The sequence below is a fragment of the Paramisgurnus dabryanus genome, chromosome 19 (genome assembly GCF_030506205.2).
Source record: "Paramisgurnus dabryanus chromosome 19, PD_genome_1.1, whole genome shotgun sequence".
NCBI classification, from domain to species: domain Eukaryota; kingdom Metazoa; phylum Chordata; class Actinopteri; order Cypriniformes; family Cobitidae; genus Paramisgurnus; species Paramisgurnus dabryanus.
The window spans coordinates 2,149,602-2,168,608 of record NC_133355.1 but is presented as its reverse complement, the minus strand read 5'-3'; the positions used below and the strand labels follow the sequence as shown (position 1 = coordinate 2,168,608).

Here is a 19,007-nt window from a genome sequence, read left to right as displayed (position 1 = left end):
CTGAAATAATAGCATTTTTGTGAAACTTTTTGTTAGAGATCAGATTCAGAACGATTATCAAAAACCTAAAGTGTAAAATTAATAAATACATTTTCCTTCAGGTTTTTTATAAATTGGGTAAGTGCGCCATCTAGTGAATAATCATGGTATTGCAGATTCCCACAAAAATGCATCAGGAACACGTTTTTTCATACACAAATGTTTTCTCTTAATTGATGAGATAACTCGTCAATGGCGGGGGAAAAGTTATGCTTACAAAAAATACAATTTTTAAAGGCAGGGTGCCTGATTTTTAAAAATGATAACTTTAGCCTAGCACTGAAAGCACAATCCCACCCGCCATTCAAAGCCACGCCTCCTCCAAAACACATGAACACACACAGACCAGAAGCCCATTCATGTCTCATTCAACAGTGAGTACAAAGTGAATAACATTACCAAAATAACCTAAATCAGAATTAGATACAGCATGTTTTTGTTTTTTTTTGTTGTGTAACATTAGACGTAGTAGTTTGCTTGTACTTTTAATATAAATATCGTTATGCTAATTTATAAGGTTACACAAACTACGTAAGCAACACAATGTTTCATCAAAATAAACTATCTGAATCAGCCTAAATAAAATCATACCATGTACCTAAAAAAAAAAAAACACTGCAACGACGCTTTCAGACACTTTGCTTACCGCAGCTGTTTCCATCTCGTGAAAAAGCAGTGAAGTCATCGATGTTAATTTGTGTTTTTGCTCTTTGCTGATCCAGACTAGAGATGGGTCGTTCGCGAAGCGATTCTTTGTAGCGAACGAGCAGAGCCGAATCTTCAGACACATGCAGGAGAGCCGGCTCTTCTAAGGGAGCCGAGCCAGAAGAGCCGAATCTATGAAAAGAGCCGGAATGCCATCACTAAAATGTAGAGCCGGAGCTTGAGCCGAAAGAGAGCCGGACTGCCCATCACTAATCCAGACAGTTTTGCCGTTGTTGTTTAAGAAGATGTCTTTAATTTTGAGGCTGCTGTGCCCATAGATATGTATATAAAGGCTAGATGGCTCAAGGCGGAGTCAGCTGTGTCGTCACTTGGCGGCCATCTTAGGTCAGTGCTGCCATAGTGCTGCTCCCTGCTGCTGTGGACGGAAGGTGAGTGACATGCCAACTAAAATGCTCGTAACTTGCTGAATTCTTGACGGATTTACAAACGGTTTGGTTTTTTACAAACGTTATTAACGTGGCTATAATTATGGATGCTTTAACATGTTTCATGAATTTTTTATTTATTTTTAGTATACGTATTCAGTGTCATAGGTACATCTTTGACGTTTATAACAAACCAATCCGTTTGAAAATCGGTAAAAAAATTAAGCAAGTTATGGTCATTTAAAAGTACCTGCATCATTAAAACTCAATGCTACGAGTGAGCGAGCGCCCTGTCCTAAGATGGCCGCCAAAATGCGGACGTTCCACTCAATTGGCCATCAGCGCGGACGAGCCATCTAGCCTTTATATACATATCTATGGCTGTGCCTCTGTTTACAGAGGAGAGGTGAGCGCACTGTGAACGCGCTGATGACGTATGATACCTGCGTGAACAGGTCATGCAAAACACGTTCACAGAAGAGGAGCAAAAATTGCATGCGTCCAATTATTGTGTTCGGTCAGAGTTCAATCATTTGTTGAACATTTTTTGGTCCTATGCCTTTTATAGATGAGACATATTTATACAAATACATTTAGAAAACTTAGCATAGTGATTGCTATCAGGATGTGAGGAGACTTTTAACCAGCATAACTTAAAATGTTTCTGGATCAAATGAGATACCCTGCCTTTAAAAGGGGTGTTTTTATACACATACTGTACTGTACATTTTATCCCAGTATAGTTGGATGAGTGCTGACCACAATAAAACAGTATGAAAATTGATTTTATTGACAGCTGCATTCACAAATACATACAAGATTTATTTGGGTTACAAAATCTAGCACAACACAGACACAATGACAAGGTACAAATCATTAAAAAAGACGTAATAAAATAAACACAATACAAATATTTTTTAAAACCCTAGTTGATTGGTCAATCTTATCTCAAGGAAGGGGAACTCAAATACTGTTCAATCAAAATGTTCACATTATCTATTTTGCTGCTTCTTTAGTACATGTGCATACATCACATGGTGCCATATTCTTTCACATTTTCAGTAATACTTTATTAGATAAGAAATATGTAATACATTTAAAACTAGATAAATCGGTTTTCAATAAGTATGTTTAATTTTTTTCTTCATAAAATGGCCCTAATATATCACTAGACATTAAGAAATCATTTCAAATACTTATATCACTAACAACGGTGGTCTGGCCAGGATATTGTCATTTAAAAAGTGGAGTTGCAGCCCTCAACTGATGTTTATGTTGTGTGTTGGCCACCAGTTGTGTGATTGCAATCAGTTTTGGCCACAATCCTACATACTGTTCCTTTAAATTTCCTTTGTGCTACAATGTTGCCTCAAGCAAACAATGTTTAATATGATTTTTTTTTTTCAAGTATAACAGAAATGTTTAGTGATATTATTATAGTGTCTACTTAATTATTTTGTCAATATCATGAGGATATCATATTGACCTGCGTACCTAACTCACAACCTCTCAAACGAGTATACAGTACACAGTGTTCACTTGTGACAACTAAGAGTCACGAGAGCAGCATCATATCTTGTTGCGCACACAAGATAATCCTAAACACAGAGAGAACGGATACAAGGGCAAAACAACAGTATAAAACAGTAAGTCCAAACATTGACTGTCTTCTCGTACTGGTCGCTCACATCACAGAGTGTGCCCTCTCTCAACCCAATCTGTCGTCATTACAATTAGCATAGCAGCATATTACACGATGACATTTTTGTGCATTCCCAGTCATCAGCGTTATTACGTGTTTATTGGAAATGTTTTTAACCAGCGGGAGGTAGAGGAAAGAAATGACTTGCTGTTCTGGTGTTGGGTGCTCTGTAATGAGGAAGTTTAAAGAGGTAGTGGACTGGGTTGTGAAAAGGGTCCTGAATGATTTTGTCAGCTCAGATGTGATTTGGTACAGAAGCACAGAGGATGTAGTAGTAAAAAAATATACAAAATTACAAATATAAAAATAGTGCAAGAAAACATTAATTCACAAAATACAGCAAAGTTGTACGATAAAAAAATAGCATATTGCATAATGGATAATATTGCATAGCATATAGTCTTCCTGTCCATCAATCCAGCTGGTGCCATTAACCCAGCAAGCAATTTTGCATTTAAAAGATGTCTAACGCAGCCTAGACGTTTAGGGCTATGAGGCAAAATTTGGGCTGTCATGCACTGACTACACATAAAATGTGTCAAAAACAGAAACCAAACTGATTATCATGTTGATTTTGCTTACATGATGGAGGGCTGTTAAAATTAACACATTAATATAGCATTAATGTGAATTCATTTTAACGCCACTAATTTTATTAACGTCTTGACTAATGCAACGCGCAATTTCTGTTTGCCCCCTGGCCTAGCCCGTTGTTGGATAAATTGAAATGCAGCCTTAGACAGTAAAAAGTCATTAATTTTGGTTTTAAAACATGCAGGAATTAGAAAATCAAGTGCAGGACTTGCTTGATGTTAAAATGTTAAAAGCAACAAAAACGATTTTCTTTACGCTGACCGACACACAGGCGTGCGACCCTGGTATATGCATACATAGACAGAATTACAGTTTTAAAAATATCTTGACAAGAATTCAGGCAGATATAATCTGTCATGTCTTGAAGATACTGAGAGATTTAGGAAATTAAAAAATACAGGAGGGAAGTGGGGCTGGGTGGTTTGACAGGACGCGAGTTTTGTGCCCGACGGCCTTGCTTGCTCGAGCAGATGAGAGAGGTGCAAATGGGAAAGTGTTAGTAGACAGAAAGGAGAGACATTTAAAATGCCAGACAGATCCAAAATCGAAAAAATTACTTGTATTGCAGTGTGTCACGTAGCTGTCCATCAATGTAAACAACGTTTAAAGTAGTTAAACCAAAAAGTGCACGATTAGTAAAGTTACTGGAGTCAACTCTGAATCGCTGAAATGATTCGTCACTTTGCATAATAATCTCCGCCTACAGTCTTGCCCGGGAGAAACGAAAACTCTGACCTGCCCACAGACCCTTCAGCTAGTTAGTGTGTTAACAATGTCGAGAAGGCACTGTGTTTTCAGCTGTCAAGGCAAGTTTGTGTTGTTTTCACTACAAAAGGATGAAGATGTGAAGAATCAGTGGTTAACATGACTTTATCAAGGCAGGATTTATTAAAGATCGTTCAGTACCCACTTTATTTGGAACAACATGCGTCTCCTAACTATGGAGCCCCTAAGGGGACATGGAGCAAAAATGTAATTAAGTTTAGTTTCAAGTGCACACGCGAAGGACTGAGTCCTTCATTCAAGAAATATCCCATATACAGGAAAGGATGCATAGGTGTAGCCTTCGCGCTCTGAAATCACCCACAATCCTATGCGTGCAGCACCAAAAGCACACCTTTTTACTAAGGTAATGACGCAATGACGTGCACTTGCTAGCCTGTTCCATTTATGTGTTCTCCAAATGTTAAAGAGGAGCCTCACCTAACCTCTGAAAGAAGTGACTTTTAAGGACCAGGAAGTATCCTTGACATTAAGAAATAGCTTATATCAGGACTATAGTTAACCTAGGTGTTAAAATAATGGCTATTGCTTGCTGGGTAGGCTGACTGCATAGTGCAGGAAGACAACAAAACAAAACAAAACAAGAAATCTACTGCAATACATTCACAAATAAAACCCAAATAAAGCAAAAGTGACCTAGTGTCTGGCAATATGTAGTACACACGTATGGCTTTAATGCTGGAATGTGGTTCCAATAAAAATGTGCTTTAGTTTTTGTTTTAGTTTTTTCTGAACCCATGAAACATAGTTTTAAAACACAACATGAGGAAAATGATCAATTGACTTGCCTAATGATATCACAACAAATGTTTTCATTGATCATCTGAAAATACAATACAATACAATACAAATATAATAGTTTTGTTGTCCAGAACTCAAAACACTTTCCCAGATCCAAAGAATCAGTGAGAGGGAGAACAAAATATCAATTTTGTTACAACTAAAGCTACCAGACATCCAGGTAAAGTCTGCATTTCATTACCTCCTCAATTTGTATCAGTCTTTTGATTGGTCAGACTTCCATTGGGTTGCTGCGTCCCCTCTGACCGACCTGGATGTTCTTCATCTGTCCCAGAGGCTATATTGTGAAATTTAGAGAATATTCAAAGAAATACATAATAAAAAATATGAAACTAATCTTCAATAAATAGGTTAATGATTGTTTTACATACATTTGGTAAAGACTGTATAACATCCAGGTAGAACAATATTACCTATATTGCATTTTTCACTTTCTTCTTTCTGGAGACACACCAGATAATGAAAAGTGCAGCAGCTACGATTGCCAGAGTAACTAACACTATAACAAGTGTTCTAGATGATTCAGGGCAGTTTTTGCAATTTCCATCTGCAGAAAAACAACAAATAGCAAACAAAATTAGATTTTTCCTAGTTTATCATTTAAATCCAAAGCCATCAGTATAATAAGTACAATAATTAGAGGTAGGCCGATATTGGATTTTGCCGATAACGATAACCAAGGAACAGATAGTTTTTGACCATTTACTGAATTCAAACACAACACTCATATCTCATTCACTAAGCTCAAACATAACACAACAAAGTTGTGTTAAAATTTATTACCAAATTAGAATAAAGAATTGACAAAATTATTTGTACTTTTAAAGGTGTAGCTAAGGATTTTCTCGAATTTTAGAAAAGAACCGCCTTCTCCACTTTTTAAAAAAATGCAATTACGCAACACTCCTGATTGACAACTAGGATGACCAATAGTCTTGATGATCCACCCAGAAAAAGAAAATCCTCCACAATATAAGTAAATGTAAATATGAATATGAACTATCAACAAACCTAAGCAAACTAAAATAATACTAAACCAAAGAAACACACCACAGAACAATCAAAACAGATTCAAATAACAGTATAGATGGTTTCATCGGACGCACGTGATACACGTCTGGATCCGAACCTTACTTCCGGTTTCGTTTTTTTAATGGTCTGACTGGTTGCTAAACTGATCTCTTGAACAAATGCCTCGTCGAAAATAACAAATGTTTTGGTTTCCTAGGTAATCTATGTGTTGTTTTGTTTGCTTGTTATATAAATAAACTATGTTTAAAGAATTTGTTGTTATTTATTATTAGCGGAGTTTACCGGAAGTTACGTTCGGACCGCGACAGCGGCTTGTTTATGTTGTGACCGCTGAAACGGTCTATAGCATGAACTGTTGTAAAAATTACAAATGATGTCATTACGCAATTTTGTTTTTTGTTTATCATAAATAAGTTATGATAGTAATGATAGACATTTATCATAAAACTACAGCAGGCTATGTCTGTTTGACTGTACAGCGATCATAAACCTCACAATCTTCAGTAGTGTTGTAGTTCTAAAGACCGGTCTTGGTCTCAAGACCAGTCTCAAGACCACTTTTTAAAGGTCTTGGTCTCGTCTCGGTCTCAGATAAAGAGGACTCTGAATTTTATTTCAAGACCGGACAAGACCACAACTGATGCACACTGCAAAAAATGATTTTCAAGAAAAAAAGTCTAGTTTTTAGAGCAGAAATATCAAATTTTGCATAAAACAAGCAAAATAATCTGCCAATGGGGTAATTTTCAAGATTCAAGAAGGTTCAAGATTTTTTTGTTACCCCATTGGCAGATTTTTTTTTGCTTGTTTTTTGCACAAAATCACTTAAATTTGATATTTTTGGTCTAAAAACTAGACTTATTTTCTTGGGTCGTTTTGCTCATCAAGAAAAAGCATCTTCATTTAAGAATTTTTAGATATTTTTACTGAAAACAAGACAAAAATACTAAGAACATCTTTTCTTGAAAATCTTTTTTTGCAGTGTACATCACAACTTTATTTTTTATCATTAATTTTATGCAGTTTATTCAGGTTTGGCATATGATGTTGGCATTGTTTAAGCATTGTTTTAGTTTCTCCCAATGACAATTTTTCTTATTTTATTAACTAAAAACACCTGCATTGTGTTAAGGGGATGGCAAGCCATGGAAAGACAGTTCAGATTAAATGGTTAAGTTGATTTCAGCGCTTTAGTGTTTGTTCACTTTTATTTGCTTATAGACAAAGATAAATTCCCAAATATCTGCAATGCTTTTGATTATTTTATCAACTTCTATGATGGCACACACACACACATACGCATGCACGCGCACAGACAAGAAGTGCCTAATCATATGCATTTTCCACATTTTATCATAAGTGTTTTAATGCAGTGATTTGCGATGGTCTTGGTCTTGACTCGGTCTCGACCCTTTAAAGTCTTGGTCTTGTCTCGGCCTGTCTTGGTCTTGGTCATGACTTGGTCTCGGTTTAGGTGGTCTTGACTACAACACTACTGTTCAGATCAGACTGGCCTTGAGTTTGCACTGTGAAGAGCAGGGGTCCCCAACCTTTTTTTCACCACAGACCGGTTTCAGCTTTAAAGAAATTTCGCGGACCGGGGATGAGATGGGGGGGGTGTTGGTGTCGCTGAGTTCCTGTTCAAACGTGCTGAAAATCCTCCTTTTCGAAATTTACGTTTTAAACGGAAGTAAAGATAACAACCAGGCATTAGGAAAATTAATAATTGTTTTATTTAGGCTATAGTATATTTTAGGGGTGTGCCGGTTTCAGAATTGGTGATGACGTTTATGACGTGAGTCAAATGTGACGGTTCGTCACATAACCGTCGGTGGTGTGTGGGGGGGGGGGGCGTTGTGCTCGTTTAAATGCTCGTGGATTGACGGGAAAGTGTCATTTTACCATAAAATCATGAATGTGATGCCAAGTGTGTTTTAAACAGTAATAACTTTGAACAATTTAACAGAAAGCAATGAAATATTTAAAAAAACACACTGTTGCCAGAAGACTGCGCTGTCACTCTCTGCCCAGCATAAATTAATCCTCTATCTATCATCTATTTTAATAATCTTCAGAGAAACAGATTTGTGCATTGGGCTTTTTATGTCTGTAATTGTGTCTATATCTGTCATTAAATGGACCAGAATAGCACGAAAACAATGTGGATTAAAAGCGCATTGAAGAGGTTTTGCTCATAAATGCAGGTAAAAGAAAGTAATGTGAACTTGAGATTGTTATTAAACGCAGCCGGTGTAAAAGCACAATGGCCACGCGCAGCAAACGCTCTCCGCAGACGCGCTGCACGGTGCTCACCCGGCGTTTGAATAAACTAGACGCTGATTAGCTACTTGCTCTACATTTCTTTAAAATTAACAGCAAGACAACTAGCAGTGAATGTGCGTTCAAGAGAGTTAGTAGATTAGCATGGGAGGATTTTAACTTGAAAAGCGAAGTGTACTGACGCCTTTCCGCGGTTAAAACAACATTCCTTCTCATGGTCATTCGTGTTTATTTGATGCTATAAATTAACTAGAAGAAAGAGATGATTTGAAAGGTGAGACTTTGTTTAATATGTTCAATCTCAAAAGTAACCGAAAAGTAACCTGGTCTATCCTATATGTCAGCGCGTTGTCAGTGTCTGCTCCGCTCTGTATTTTTCATTGCGTGAGAACGTGAGGGGGCGTATAACACAGACTGTTAACAAATGTTTTTAATTAGTATTAAAAAATTCTTTATGATAAAAAAACGTTAAAAAAATATTTTAATAACACGGTTTTGGCGGTTATAGAGTTCTAATGACGGTGTTCAACTATAACCGTCGGTCTCACGGTTATATAATGACCGTCACACCCCTAGTATATTTATAGTATATTTTTGGCGGATTGTTTTTTACTTTCATTGTTTTTACTAGTTTGCCTGCCCTTTTAGGCTTCAGTCACACCAAAAGCGCTTTAAACGCTTGCAAACGCAAGGCGCGACGCACTGCCTTTTTAAAAAAAAGAGCAGTGCGACGCGGCTTTTCATATTGCTAAGCAACCACCGAGTCAGCTGTCTTGTCAATCAAATATTGAAGCGTGAGCGCTCTTTTGCTGTTAACTGTCATATCAGCAGAAACTTTAAAAAGAGGACGCTTGCTCTGACCTTGTTTGAGGATGAGAGGGGCACAAACACGCAGGAGAGAGTGAGCGAGTGGTGTCCGGTTCTTCAAAGCAACTGTAAACTTCCCTCACCACAACGTAAGGCCCGCCTCTCCCCTTATTCGATTGGACAATGGAAAGACACGAATGACGTCGGGCGCTTCTCCGCCCTCAGCGCTCCTTCAAAAACGCGTGCACGGCAGGCGGCAAAAAACCGCAAGGCGCTCGGCGCGCATAAACAGCGCGCAAACGCGCCCTGCCCATAGAATATCATTCAAAAAAGGCGCCTGCAACTGCCATAAACGCTTTTGGTGTGACTGGCCCCTTAGTCTTAATAATTAATGAAACCTAAACGAACTTGGCTTGCTGTTCTCGAAGGCAGCTCGAATTTTGGTCGGGCTTGAGACCCAATTCCAAGTAACAGAAGAGAAGAAAAATGCAGTGAAGGAGGAGAGATGCCAGAAGAATTGCGGCTGGGCGCAGAGGCACGGAGACTCACGTTAACCATGATTAATGATGATTGACAAGTTTATAGGTTCCTTTCAAACCTACGTTAAAAGTTTAGCCGTTAAAATATTATAAGCCTAATAGTTTATTTTGATCATGGTGCTACGATCGATGGATAATTCTGAAGTTGTTTTAAAGAAGAATAAAATAATAACTTTTCAGTCATTTGCGCTGTCACACATTTGAACGTCTCCGCATATGTACATCATTGCGACGTACATTTGCAAATGATTCATAAAGTCATACCTTCGCAATTCTTTGATCGATTGTGTTTTAGAAGTACTGTATGCTCAAACTCTAATGACAGCAATGTGATCGCTGATGCGCTGATAGAGAGAGAGAGGCGGAGAAAAAGAGAGAGAGCGCGGCTCTGTTCAAAAGTGGAAATGATTGATGTCGGCTCTTACAGTTCAAAATACCCGATTAAGCTATTACGTGGCTATTATACACATTTTTTCGGGACGTTCTCGCGACCCGGTGGTTGGGGACCTCTGGTGTAGAGGATGCGCAGTTTGTGCAGACATGTCTGACTTTATAAATGCATAAAGAAATTGCGTATCTGCGCAGATCGCCACGCAATAATATGACAACGTTAACTTTAGTGTACTGTACCTTTTTACTTGGTTTTACATTCACGTGCGATGTATCCCTGGTTGCTGCGGTGCGTATCACATCACTTGTCACAACAACCAGCAGGAGGCATTCATTAATGGTGTTAGTTTTTGCCAGTAGAGGGCGATCTCCTACTTTTTAATGCAGAAAAGTAGCAGAGCTTCCCTGCTGAGTATGCAACAAACGCAACCGGAAAAAACTATCGGTCGGAATTTTTGCCGATGAACGATAGTTATTGTTATCATTATCGGCGCGTATTAATCGGCAAATCCGATAAATCGATCGACCTCTAACAATAATTAGACAGTACGAAGATTGTAAAGGTGCATGAAATTTTTAGTTTTACTATTCAAGTAAATGTGATCATATTTACCCCATTTTGTTCTAAGTGTTTGATTGCTGTGAGTAACATGACACTCCAATCCGTCTTTATCTTCTCTGTTGATCTCCACAGTGGTTCTTATCTGAAAGGTGTTGTCATGGTTTGGTGTGACTTCAGTAGTGTATAAGGATTCAAGTTTAATTCCATTCAGTGTTATATCAATCTTTATCTCTTTGGGGTAAAAGCCGGTGGCCATACAGGTCAGATTCAGCTTGCGTCGATCATGAATTGCAAACATGTCAATTTTGGGTGGATCTGCAGAGTAAATAGTAAATAAATGTAAATAATAATGCAGCACACGAGTAAACAATCAAAGTTTAACAAAGTTTTTTAGTCTAAACACAACATGCTACTCAAAAGACTTTAATCGCAAAGAGTACATTTTAAGGCGTGCCCCACCATAGAAAATCTCGACAAAACAATCTCAAACTTAATAATTTTCCTAAGGTTTAATTACACAGAATGAAATGATTTATGACGACTTAATGCATTTAATAAAATGTCATAAAACTAGCTGGCACCCCCAAGTTTGAGATTCACTGCTGTAAAGTTTTCTTTTTTATGTACTGTACAGAAACAAAGCTTAGTAAAGAGATTTTTAATAACAGAAACACAACAACATTATTAACACTTACTCTTTGTTGAATTATATGTTGAAAGCCGGGTCATGCATTGGTTAAGAAGATATGATCTGAGGTACTCGATGCGACCTGTATTCATGTCCCACTGGTTTTTGATTTCTTTTGCACTAAGACTGTTTGCCATCCATTGCATTGTATTAAAATTCAAGTAAATGAACTCCACTCCATCAAATCGATATTCATCATAGGCCGTCTGACTTTTGACTTTTCCACTGGAAGACTTCATCACCTCACAGCCAATTCTCCTCTGTAATGTGTGAAGCTCTAAAATCACAGCAGAATAACCGATCAGATCTTAAAAATGAATAACTACAGCCATATATCATACCTGAAGAGAATCTGAATCTAATAGACTCACCTGGACACTTGGAGTTTGTACAGTTTGCCAGAGTATAGAGAAGATTTAGAAACCAATCTCTCGACTCAGGTGGCTCTAGAGGACCAGACCTCCAATCATCTGCACTCAGATCAGTGTCTCTTATCCAGATGTGTTTTTCATTACAGTAGTGAGATATCTGCATATCATCACACACTCCCACAGCACTGTACAAAGGACCAGATGAGGTAACGGTGTAAACATATTGGAGGTAGTGTCGTTCTGTGGAAGAAAAACGGTACAGAAAGTCACGACAAAAGCTTTAAAAATGTTTAAATTACTTAAAGGTGTAAAGACAAACTAAACAAATATAACGTAAAGTCGATTAAACAACAGGTGTTGCGTAACGTTAACGTTACGCGGTACGTCGTGCTTTTTATACAGATCGTTTTAGAATGAGAAGAATGTGCTACAATTTAGCATAATAGCATCTGACGACTTTGAGTTTCTTACCACAATAAGCAGGAAGAAAGTGCTCAAACAATCCAAACGCATTGAAGATTTTAAAAATCCACTTCACGTACACCACGAGCAACTCCATAACCACAAAATGTTTTTAAATAAAGCTAAGCCATACTGTAGTTATACTTAGTGATGTTACGTCTGACACCGAAGCTTCGATGCTTGCATCAGACTCGAAAAGTTTTGCAATGAACCACTGTTTCGGAGCTTGTATCGTTCTTCTTCTTCTTCTTCTAGGGTTTTATGGCGGTTGGCAAACCAACTTAAAAGGTGCATTCCCGCCACCTACTGGAAAGGAGTGTGAAGCGCATATTTGAAAGGAAGATTTAAACTTAACTTAAATTATAAATTTTAGAGTTTACACAGAAGTGATTTTTACATCCTATTAAATAATCCTGTTTCCTTTAAAAATATAATTAACTCGTGATATATTTTTTATTGCTTAGTCCCTAGGAGAACTTGAAGTGTCATCTCATTAATCTCAATATTTCTTAAAGCTTGTTTTAACTTGAAACGCTCTCTTTCATAAGCTTCACATTCTATGAGCACATGTCCTACAGTTTCAGCTAATCCACATTTATCACAATTTCCATTGTAATGCTTACCAATTCTTTGAAGACATTTATTTAATAAACAATGTCCTAAACCGCATTCTTGTGACTAAAACGTCCTCTTTCCTATTTCTGAATCTTCTTCTCACTGAACCAACTTCTCCTTGAATACCGTAAAAATGTCTACGGTGGACGATCGCAAATAGAGCCCGGAGGATTATTTTCACAAGTACTTTTTAACATCGCGGTACTATTGGTTGTATTTTGTGAATAGAATATTACCAGAAAATTGAGAAAGAGCCAGCTTATTGATTTTACTGTACTGAAATCGTAGCCAGCTAACGTTCGCTAGGCTATGTTTACTGCACCAGCCGCTGTTCACCCTGCAAGGAGAGTGGGGTAAAGTAAAGTAATAATTACAAGAGTTTCTCTGTTGTGAGTATTGTGTAAAGCGCTATATAAATGTGTATTATTATTATTATTATTATTATAAGGTGCTGTGAGCTGCGTGATCCGCCGAGCTTTAAAAAGCTGAGATGTCAACAGGAACAGACGATGTTTTCCTTCGTAGGGAGGACATTGAGGAGATTCGGTTTGGAATCGACAACTATCAGTCTGACTCGTTGTCACTGGTTGTGTCTGTGTTTTTAAAGATAAGGCTCCACCATGTTGCCAAACTCACCTCTCTTGAACTACAGAAAGGGAGCACGGGAAAGAAGCTCTGGACAGGGGTGTGTGTGTGTGTGTGTGTGTGCGCGTGCGTGCGTGCGTGCGCGCGCGTGTGAGTGTGTGGGGGGGTTTACAAATCATTTTAAATTGTTTCTTCACCATATTAAAAAGTCTTATTTTATTGCAACTATCTGTTTCTGCATCTTTGTCATATTTATAGTGTGTGATTTATAAAATATCTTATGTCCTACACCACATATTTTGATTTTGGACTCACTTTATATCTTATATCAGAATATTTTATTACTGTTTAGTGAATATTCATTCATTCCTACTATGAACATTAAGTGGCGCTGTCCACATTAGTGTTGGTAACACTAAGATTCTAAACCTAAATATTGACAAACTATATATTGTTGGAAAGCTCAAATAGTATAATTTTCATATTTCATTACCATTTGGGGAAAATTATGACACAGTGAGAGTCAGTTTCTAAAAATGTTACGGGCCCACAGGTAGGCCAAATTTGTTTTAGCATATAACACTAAAACCCTACTCTAAACCTAAAAAATCATGGCAAGCTATATATCACCGGAAAGCTCTCAGAATGTAGTTTTAATATTTCAAAATCTTTTTGCATGCATAATATTGCGGTGACAGTAATTTATTAGTTTGTGAGTATACAAGAGTACAAGAGTATGTGGCAAAATCTAGTGGCAGTTGTTGGTAAAACCATTAAAATTGTGACCCAAACATCATTTTTTTGTGATTTGGATCACAACTACTTGAGACATATTGCTTCATGTTAACATTATTTATTGTGTGAAACATTAACTTTTATGTAATTTTATTTATAAATTAATATGTTACTGCATAATTTGATATATTAAAATAAAGGTAAACGGCTATAAAAGTATTTATATTTAATATTTTTACGTTCCAACTCATTTGTGAAAAACCCTAAATTGTCTTCTTTAAAACAAGACCAAGATTAGGTTTCTAGCCCAAAGAATCCCAGAGAAATATTCATTTAAAGATGTACATCACATTGTCACCCCCACTCAAACGGGATTTGCGGCACATAAGGGATTAAAATACGCCGAACCATGTGTCCTATATAATAGCTCCATGAATGACCTTTGCAGCAAAAAAACCCGCGTGAAAATCTGTTCGGTATTCACTGAGATATGATTAATTAAATGCGCTGATAGCTCATTCCACCAGTCATACAGATTACACTGAGTGGAGCGGGTGACCGATCTAAGATGGCGGCCCCATATCTCACCGCGCCAGTAGGCAGTAGCGGTCGATAGGGCGTCTACCTATATGATGTCTATGCTATACTCTTACCTTCTGATTTAGCTATTCTTCATTCCATTCCTTCTGCCAAATTTTATCGTTCTTCTTCTTCTTTGAGATTTTACGGCAGCCGGCATCCAAAAAAGTTGCATTGCTGCCATCTACTGGACTTATACCTTACTGCACAATATTCGGTAGTATAATCCAGTGTCTATCAAAAATTTGAAAAAATAATGTTTTCCCCTCCCGCTTGATCCTACTTCTAAAATACTTTTCAGTGATATTTCTTCCAAACCAACTTCAGACAACTCTCCGTACTACGACGGCGTTTTAGTGCCATCTAGAAAAAAAATATATATATACAATTTCGAGAATAAAGTCAAAATTACGAGAATAAAGTCGAAATATTTTGAGAATAAAGTCAAAATTACGAGAATAAAGTCGAAATATTTCGAGAATAAAGGCAAAATTACGAGAATAAAGTCGAAACATTTCGAGAATAAAGTCAAAATTATGAGAAAAAAAGTCGAAATATTTCGAGAATAAAGTCAAAATTATGAGAAAAAAGTCGAAATATTTCGAGAATAAAGTCAAAATTATGAGAAAAAAAGTCGAAATATTTCGAGAATAAAGTCAAAATTATGAAAAAAAGTCGAAATATTTCGAGAATAAAGTCAAAATTATGAGAAAAAAGTTGAAACATAATTTGAGCATTGAGTGACGAGAGCATGCGCCGAACTTGAGAAGGGGAACCACCATCCACACACACTTTGTCATCTATTAAAAGGTAGATTTTACGACGGCGTTTTAGTGCCATCTTGAAAAAAATAAATAAATACAATTTCGAGAATAAAGTCAAAACCTTTTGAAAATAAATTCAAAATTATGAGAATAAAGTCGAAATATTTCGAGAATAAAGTCAAAATTATGAGAATAAAGTCGAAATATTTCGAGAATAAAGTCAAAATTATGAGAATAAAATCGAAATATATTGAGAATAAAGTAAAAATTATGAGAATAAAGTCGAAACATTTCGAGAATAAAGTCAAAACATTTCGAGAATAAAGTCGAAACATTTCGAGAATAAAGTCATGTTATTTTTAAGTAGCCTGCACCGAAACGTTGTAGCTTCTGTTAGACATGGACGTGGAGGATTTCATTAAATCCTATTTTAGGATGGGATTTTGTAATAAAGAGATCCTCCATCTCTTAGCACATCAACATGGAGTTATTATAAGCATCCGGACACTGCAGCGGTTATGCAGAAAATTGAATTTATTCAGAAGAAAGAACCAGACAGACATTCAAGAAATTGCCTCTTTCGTGCAATCTGAAATGGCAACCAGTGGTCGACTCCAAGGATATCGATGGTTACATCTGCGTGCTATTCGAAGAGGATACGTTGTTTCTCAAGAGAATATGAGGATGATAATTAAAGCAATAGACCCTGAAGGAGTGGAACACCGGCGCGCTCGACGTCTCCGGCGTCGCCAGTACTTCAGCCGAGGTCCGAACGCGTTGTGGCATATGGATTCATATGATAAACTCAAGCCGTACGGCATTGCAATTAATGGTTGCATTGACGGCTTTAGTCGGTTTGTGTTATGGATGGAAGCGTACAATACTAACAGTGACCCCAAAGTAATAGCAGCCTACTATATTTCCACTGTAACAGGCATTGGGGGTTGTCCCGAGCGATTGCGTGCCGACCCTGGGACGGAAAATGGACATGTCAAAGACATGCAAGTTTTCCTGCGGAGAAACCACACAGACGGCTATGCAGGCGAGAAAAGTTTCATGTATGGATGCAGCACGGCAAATCAGCGCATAGAAGCATGGTGGGGTATCCTGCGTAAACAAAGTGGACAGCTTTGGATGGACATCTTTCAGACCCTCAGAGACGACGGGCATTTCTCTGGTGATTTCTTGGACAAAAATCTAATACAGTTCTGCTTTCTTAACCTTATCCAGGTACAGTATGTAGTACTGTATAACCAATGTATTGTACTTAATATGCTATAGCCTGTAGATTGGGAATCAAAGTCGATTACAGTTTTACTTTATGCCAATCAAACAATCATATCCAATTTGATGGATGTATCTATAGATAAACATATGGGTTTAACCATTATTATTAGTAAACTATAAAGTGTTGTTTATGCTGGTACTGTGATATTTTTACAGTGACAGGGCATATCATACAGTAAGCATGATATTTTTAGAGTCAAAATAAAATTAAGTAACAAGACATTAAGCTGAATTATTAACAAATAATTATCACATTGCATATCTGCAGTTTTCATGGTGATAGTTCTGTGGCTTAGTCTACATTCATTTTCTGTCATTAATTTCTTTATTTTCATACAGGATGAATTAGATGAAGTTGTGAGAACATGGAACACCCACCAAATAAGACCAAGACCAGGCCAGGGAATGCACGGACTACGGCCTGCTTTGATGTTTTCTATGCCAGAAATTTATGGTGCAGGGGAGGACAAACTCAAATGTGTTGACCCTGAGGAAGTGGCGGTTTGCAAAGAGGAGAGCACCCCAAAAGGGCCATACCCCTGTGACAAGACTGTGTTTGAGCTCTGCACACTTCTTATGGAAGAAAAAGGATTAACTGCTCCTACAGACCCATACCATGCAGCTGAAGTGTACATTCTGTTAAGAAATGAGATACTAGAAAATATCTAGAAAGAAAAACTTTTAATGTTTTAAACTTGAGCTCTGATCTTAAGACTCAGACTGTTTCAGAAAATGTGTTATGCTAATGTAACTGCATTGTAATATGTTTTAAACATAAAAGTACAGTATACCAGTAATCAACATTAATAAACATTAACTGGTAGTGAACCAGTAGAGGTAATACATGCAAAATGTTTAACAAAAATGCACATTTAAGATTTAACCTCTACCAACAAAAAAATCAGACATCTATAAACAGTAAATATATGCAAACCTCACAGTGACTGCATGAAGCATTTTAGAAAGCTGCTGATAACTCATGTATCTTTTTTTGAAGTGTTATTCTCTAAACAGAGAAAGTTTACTTTCTACCTTAACATTTTACAACATTCAATTGGAGTATATGAATACTAATTAATAAGTAAACAAACACAATGTTAACAGATGTGCAAGGCCCCGAACAGTGTATGTTTTCTGCATTGCACAACTTGAATAAAAACCTGTTTTTCTTCAGAATTCAACATTGAATGAGCATATAAATTTGCATCAAACATAAGATAAGCACAACATATCCAACGTATTCGCACAGTTACCACGTGCAAAGTCTTGAACACTGTGAAACAGTGCAGTGTTCTGCACTTTGATATTTTTATGAATCAACTTTCTTCTTTTTTACACTTATGGGCATTTATGAAGTTTGTAAGTGTGTATGTGAAACAAAAATATTCCAGCTACACAATGTCCATGACCCAGATGTTACTTTCCAAAACACAGTTAAATTCAGCACGAAACTGTGGGAAATTGTCATAGGAGTCTGAGAGTTCTAGGACCGATCCACAGGTACGTCCAATTGGCCGTCTAGTAAAATCTGTCTGGAAAGTGAACTGCACCTGAATAGCATCTGCAACCATCAAATCAGAACCAGTACAGAATCTCAAAAATCTCCTGAGCTTGTCTTCATCAATTTCCCTGATATACCTCTTTAGGTGGTTGGCAACTTCTGCTTGATTATTTGACATTCCTGGAGGGAACTTCAAAAACCCAATCACCTTTTTCGGTGTAGGCTCTAAATCTTTGTATAGTTGTTCAATATTTTCATGACTTAGAGAGATCTGGCCATTTGTGACCTCCTTCCAACAATCAATTACGAACATTGGTTTCTGTATAAGCTCTTTATGAGCAATTTCATCAACTATTGCAGATAGAGATGAAGCAGTGACCTTCTTCCGGCACTCATAAGTGTTCATGATGTCCAAAAGGTCATCCATGTCAACAGAGGAAAAGTCATTTAGCGCTTGTTTGAGAACATCTCGCTCCTGGCAGCTCACAAAATTAAGGAATGTTTCCTTTAGGTCTGTATATACAACCCCAAACAGCATCTCCTCCAGAAATGGTGCAGCAAGTTTGATGGGCATGTATTTGCAGTCTTTAAACCCTTTAAGAAGGACTCGCCCCACAGCTTTCCATTTGTCAGTGCTGAAGTCATGCCTGAGGAAAGGCACTTTTACAGATGTTCCAACAGTGCAGTGTTCGTAGAAATCAGACCAAAAGCTACTGTACACATCACGAAGGACACCTGGACCACTACCTGCTTCCTCTGAGTTATTGGGAAGTATACGTTGCACTGATAAGGACTGGGTG

The 19,007-nt window shown here is 37.3% G+C and overlaps 2 protein-coding genes and 1 long non-coding RNA gene across 5 annotated transcripts; 2 read left to right on the top strand and 1 right to left on the bottom strand.

The window, feature by feature from the left end:
• Positions 1-1,899: 1,899 nt before the first annotated feature.
• On the bottom strand, positions 1,900-12,897 carry LOC135774475 (H-2 class I histocompatibility antigen, L-D alpha chain-like). Of its 3 annotated transcripts, none has more exons than XM_065284615.1 (6): positions 12,765-12,897; positions 11,680-11,919; positions 11,316-11,585; positions 10,672-10,935; positions 5,424-5,557; positions 1,900-5,287 (listed from the first exon to the last, which is right to left on the bottom strand). In XM_065284615.1, exons 2-5 carry the CDS (start codon positions 11,840-11,842, stop codon positions 5,424-5,426), a joined length of 831 nt encoding a protein of 276 aa, XP_065140687.1. In that variant the 5' UTR covers positions 11,843-11,919; positions 12,765-12,897; the 3' UTR covers positions 1,900-5,287. The 3 variants fall into 3 exon arrangements, with proteins under 3 accessions (XP_065140687.1, XP_073668835.1, XP_065140678.1); XM_073812734.1 differs by lacking the exon at positions 12,765-12,897 and adding an exon at positions 12,151-12,405 and having other exon boundaries at positions 5,382-5,557; XM_065284606.2 differs by lacking the exon at positions 12,765-12,897 and adding an exon at positions 12,151-12,403.
• A 5-nt stretch (positions 12,898-12,902) lies between these two features.
• LOC135774484 (uncharacterized) lies at positions 12,903-13,634 on the top strand. The gene is made up of 2 exons (XR_010543696.1): positions 12,903-13,109; positions 13,205-13,634. It is a non-coding gene; the product is annotated as an uncharacterized lncRNA (long non-coding RNA).
• A 2,239-nt stretch (positions 13,635-15,873) lies between these two features.
• On the top strand, positions 15,874-17,440 carry LOC135771407 (uncharacterized). The gene is made up of 2 exons (XM_065281641.2): positions 15,874-16,649; positions 17,046-17,440. The coding sequence occupies exons 1-2, from the start codon at positions 16,014-16,016 to the stop codon at positions 17,373-17,375; spliced, it is 966 nt and encodes a 321-aa protein (XP_065137713.2). The 5' UTR covers positions 15,874-16,013; the 3' UTR covers positions 17,376-17,440.
• Positions 17,441-19,007: the final 1,567 nt, after the last annotated feature.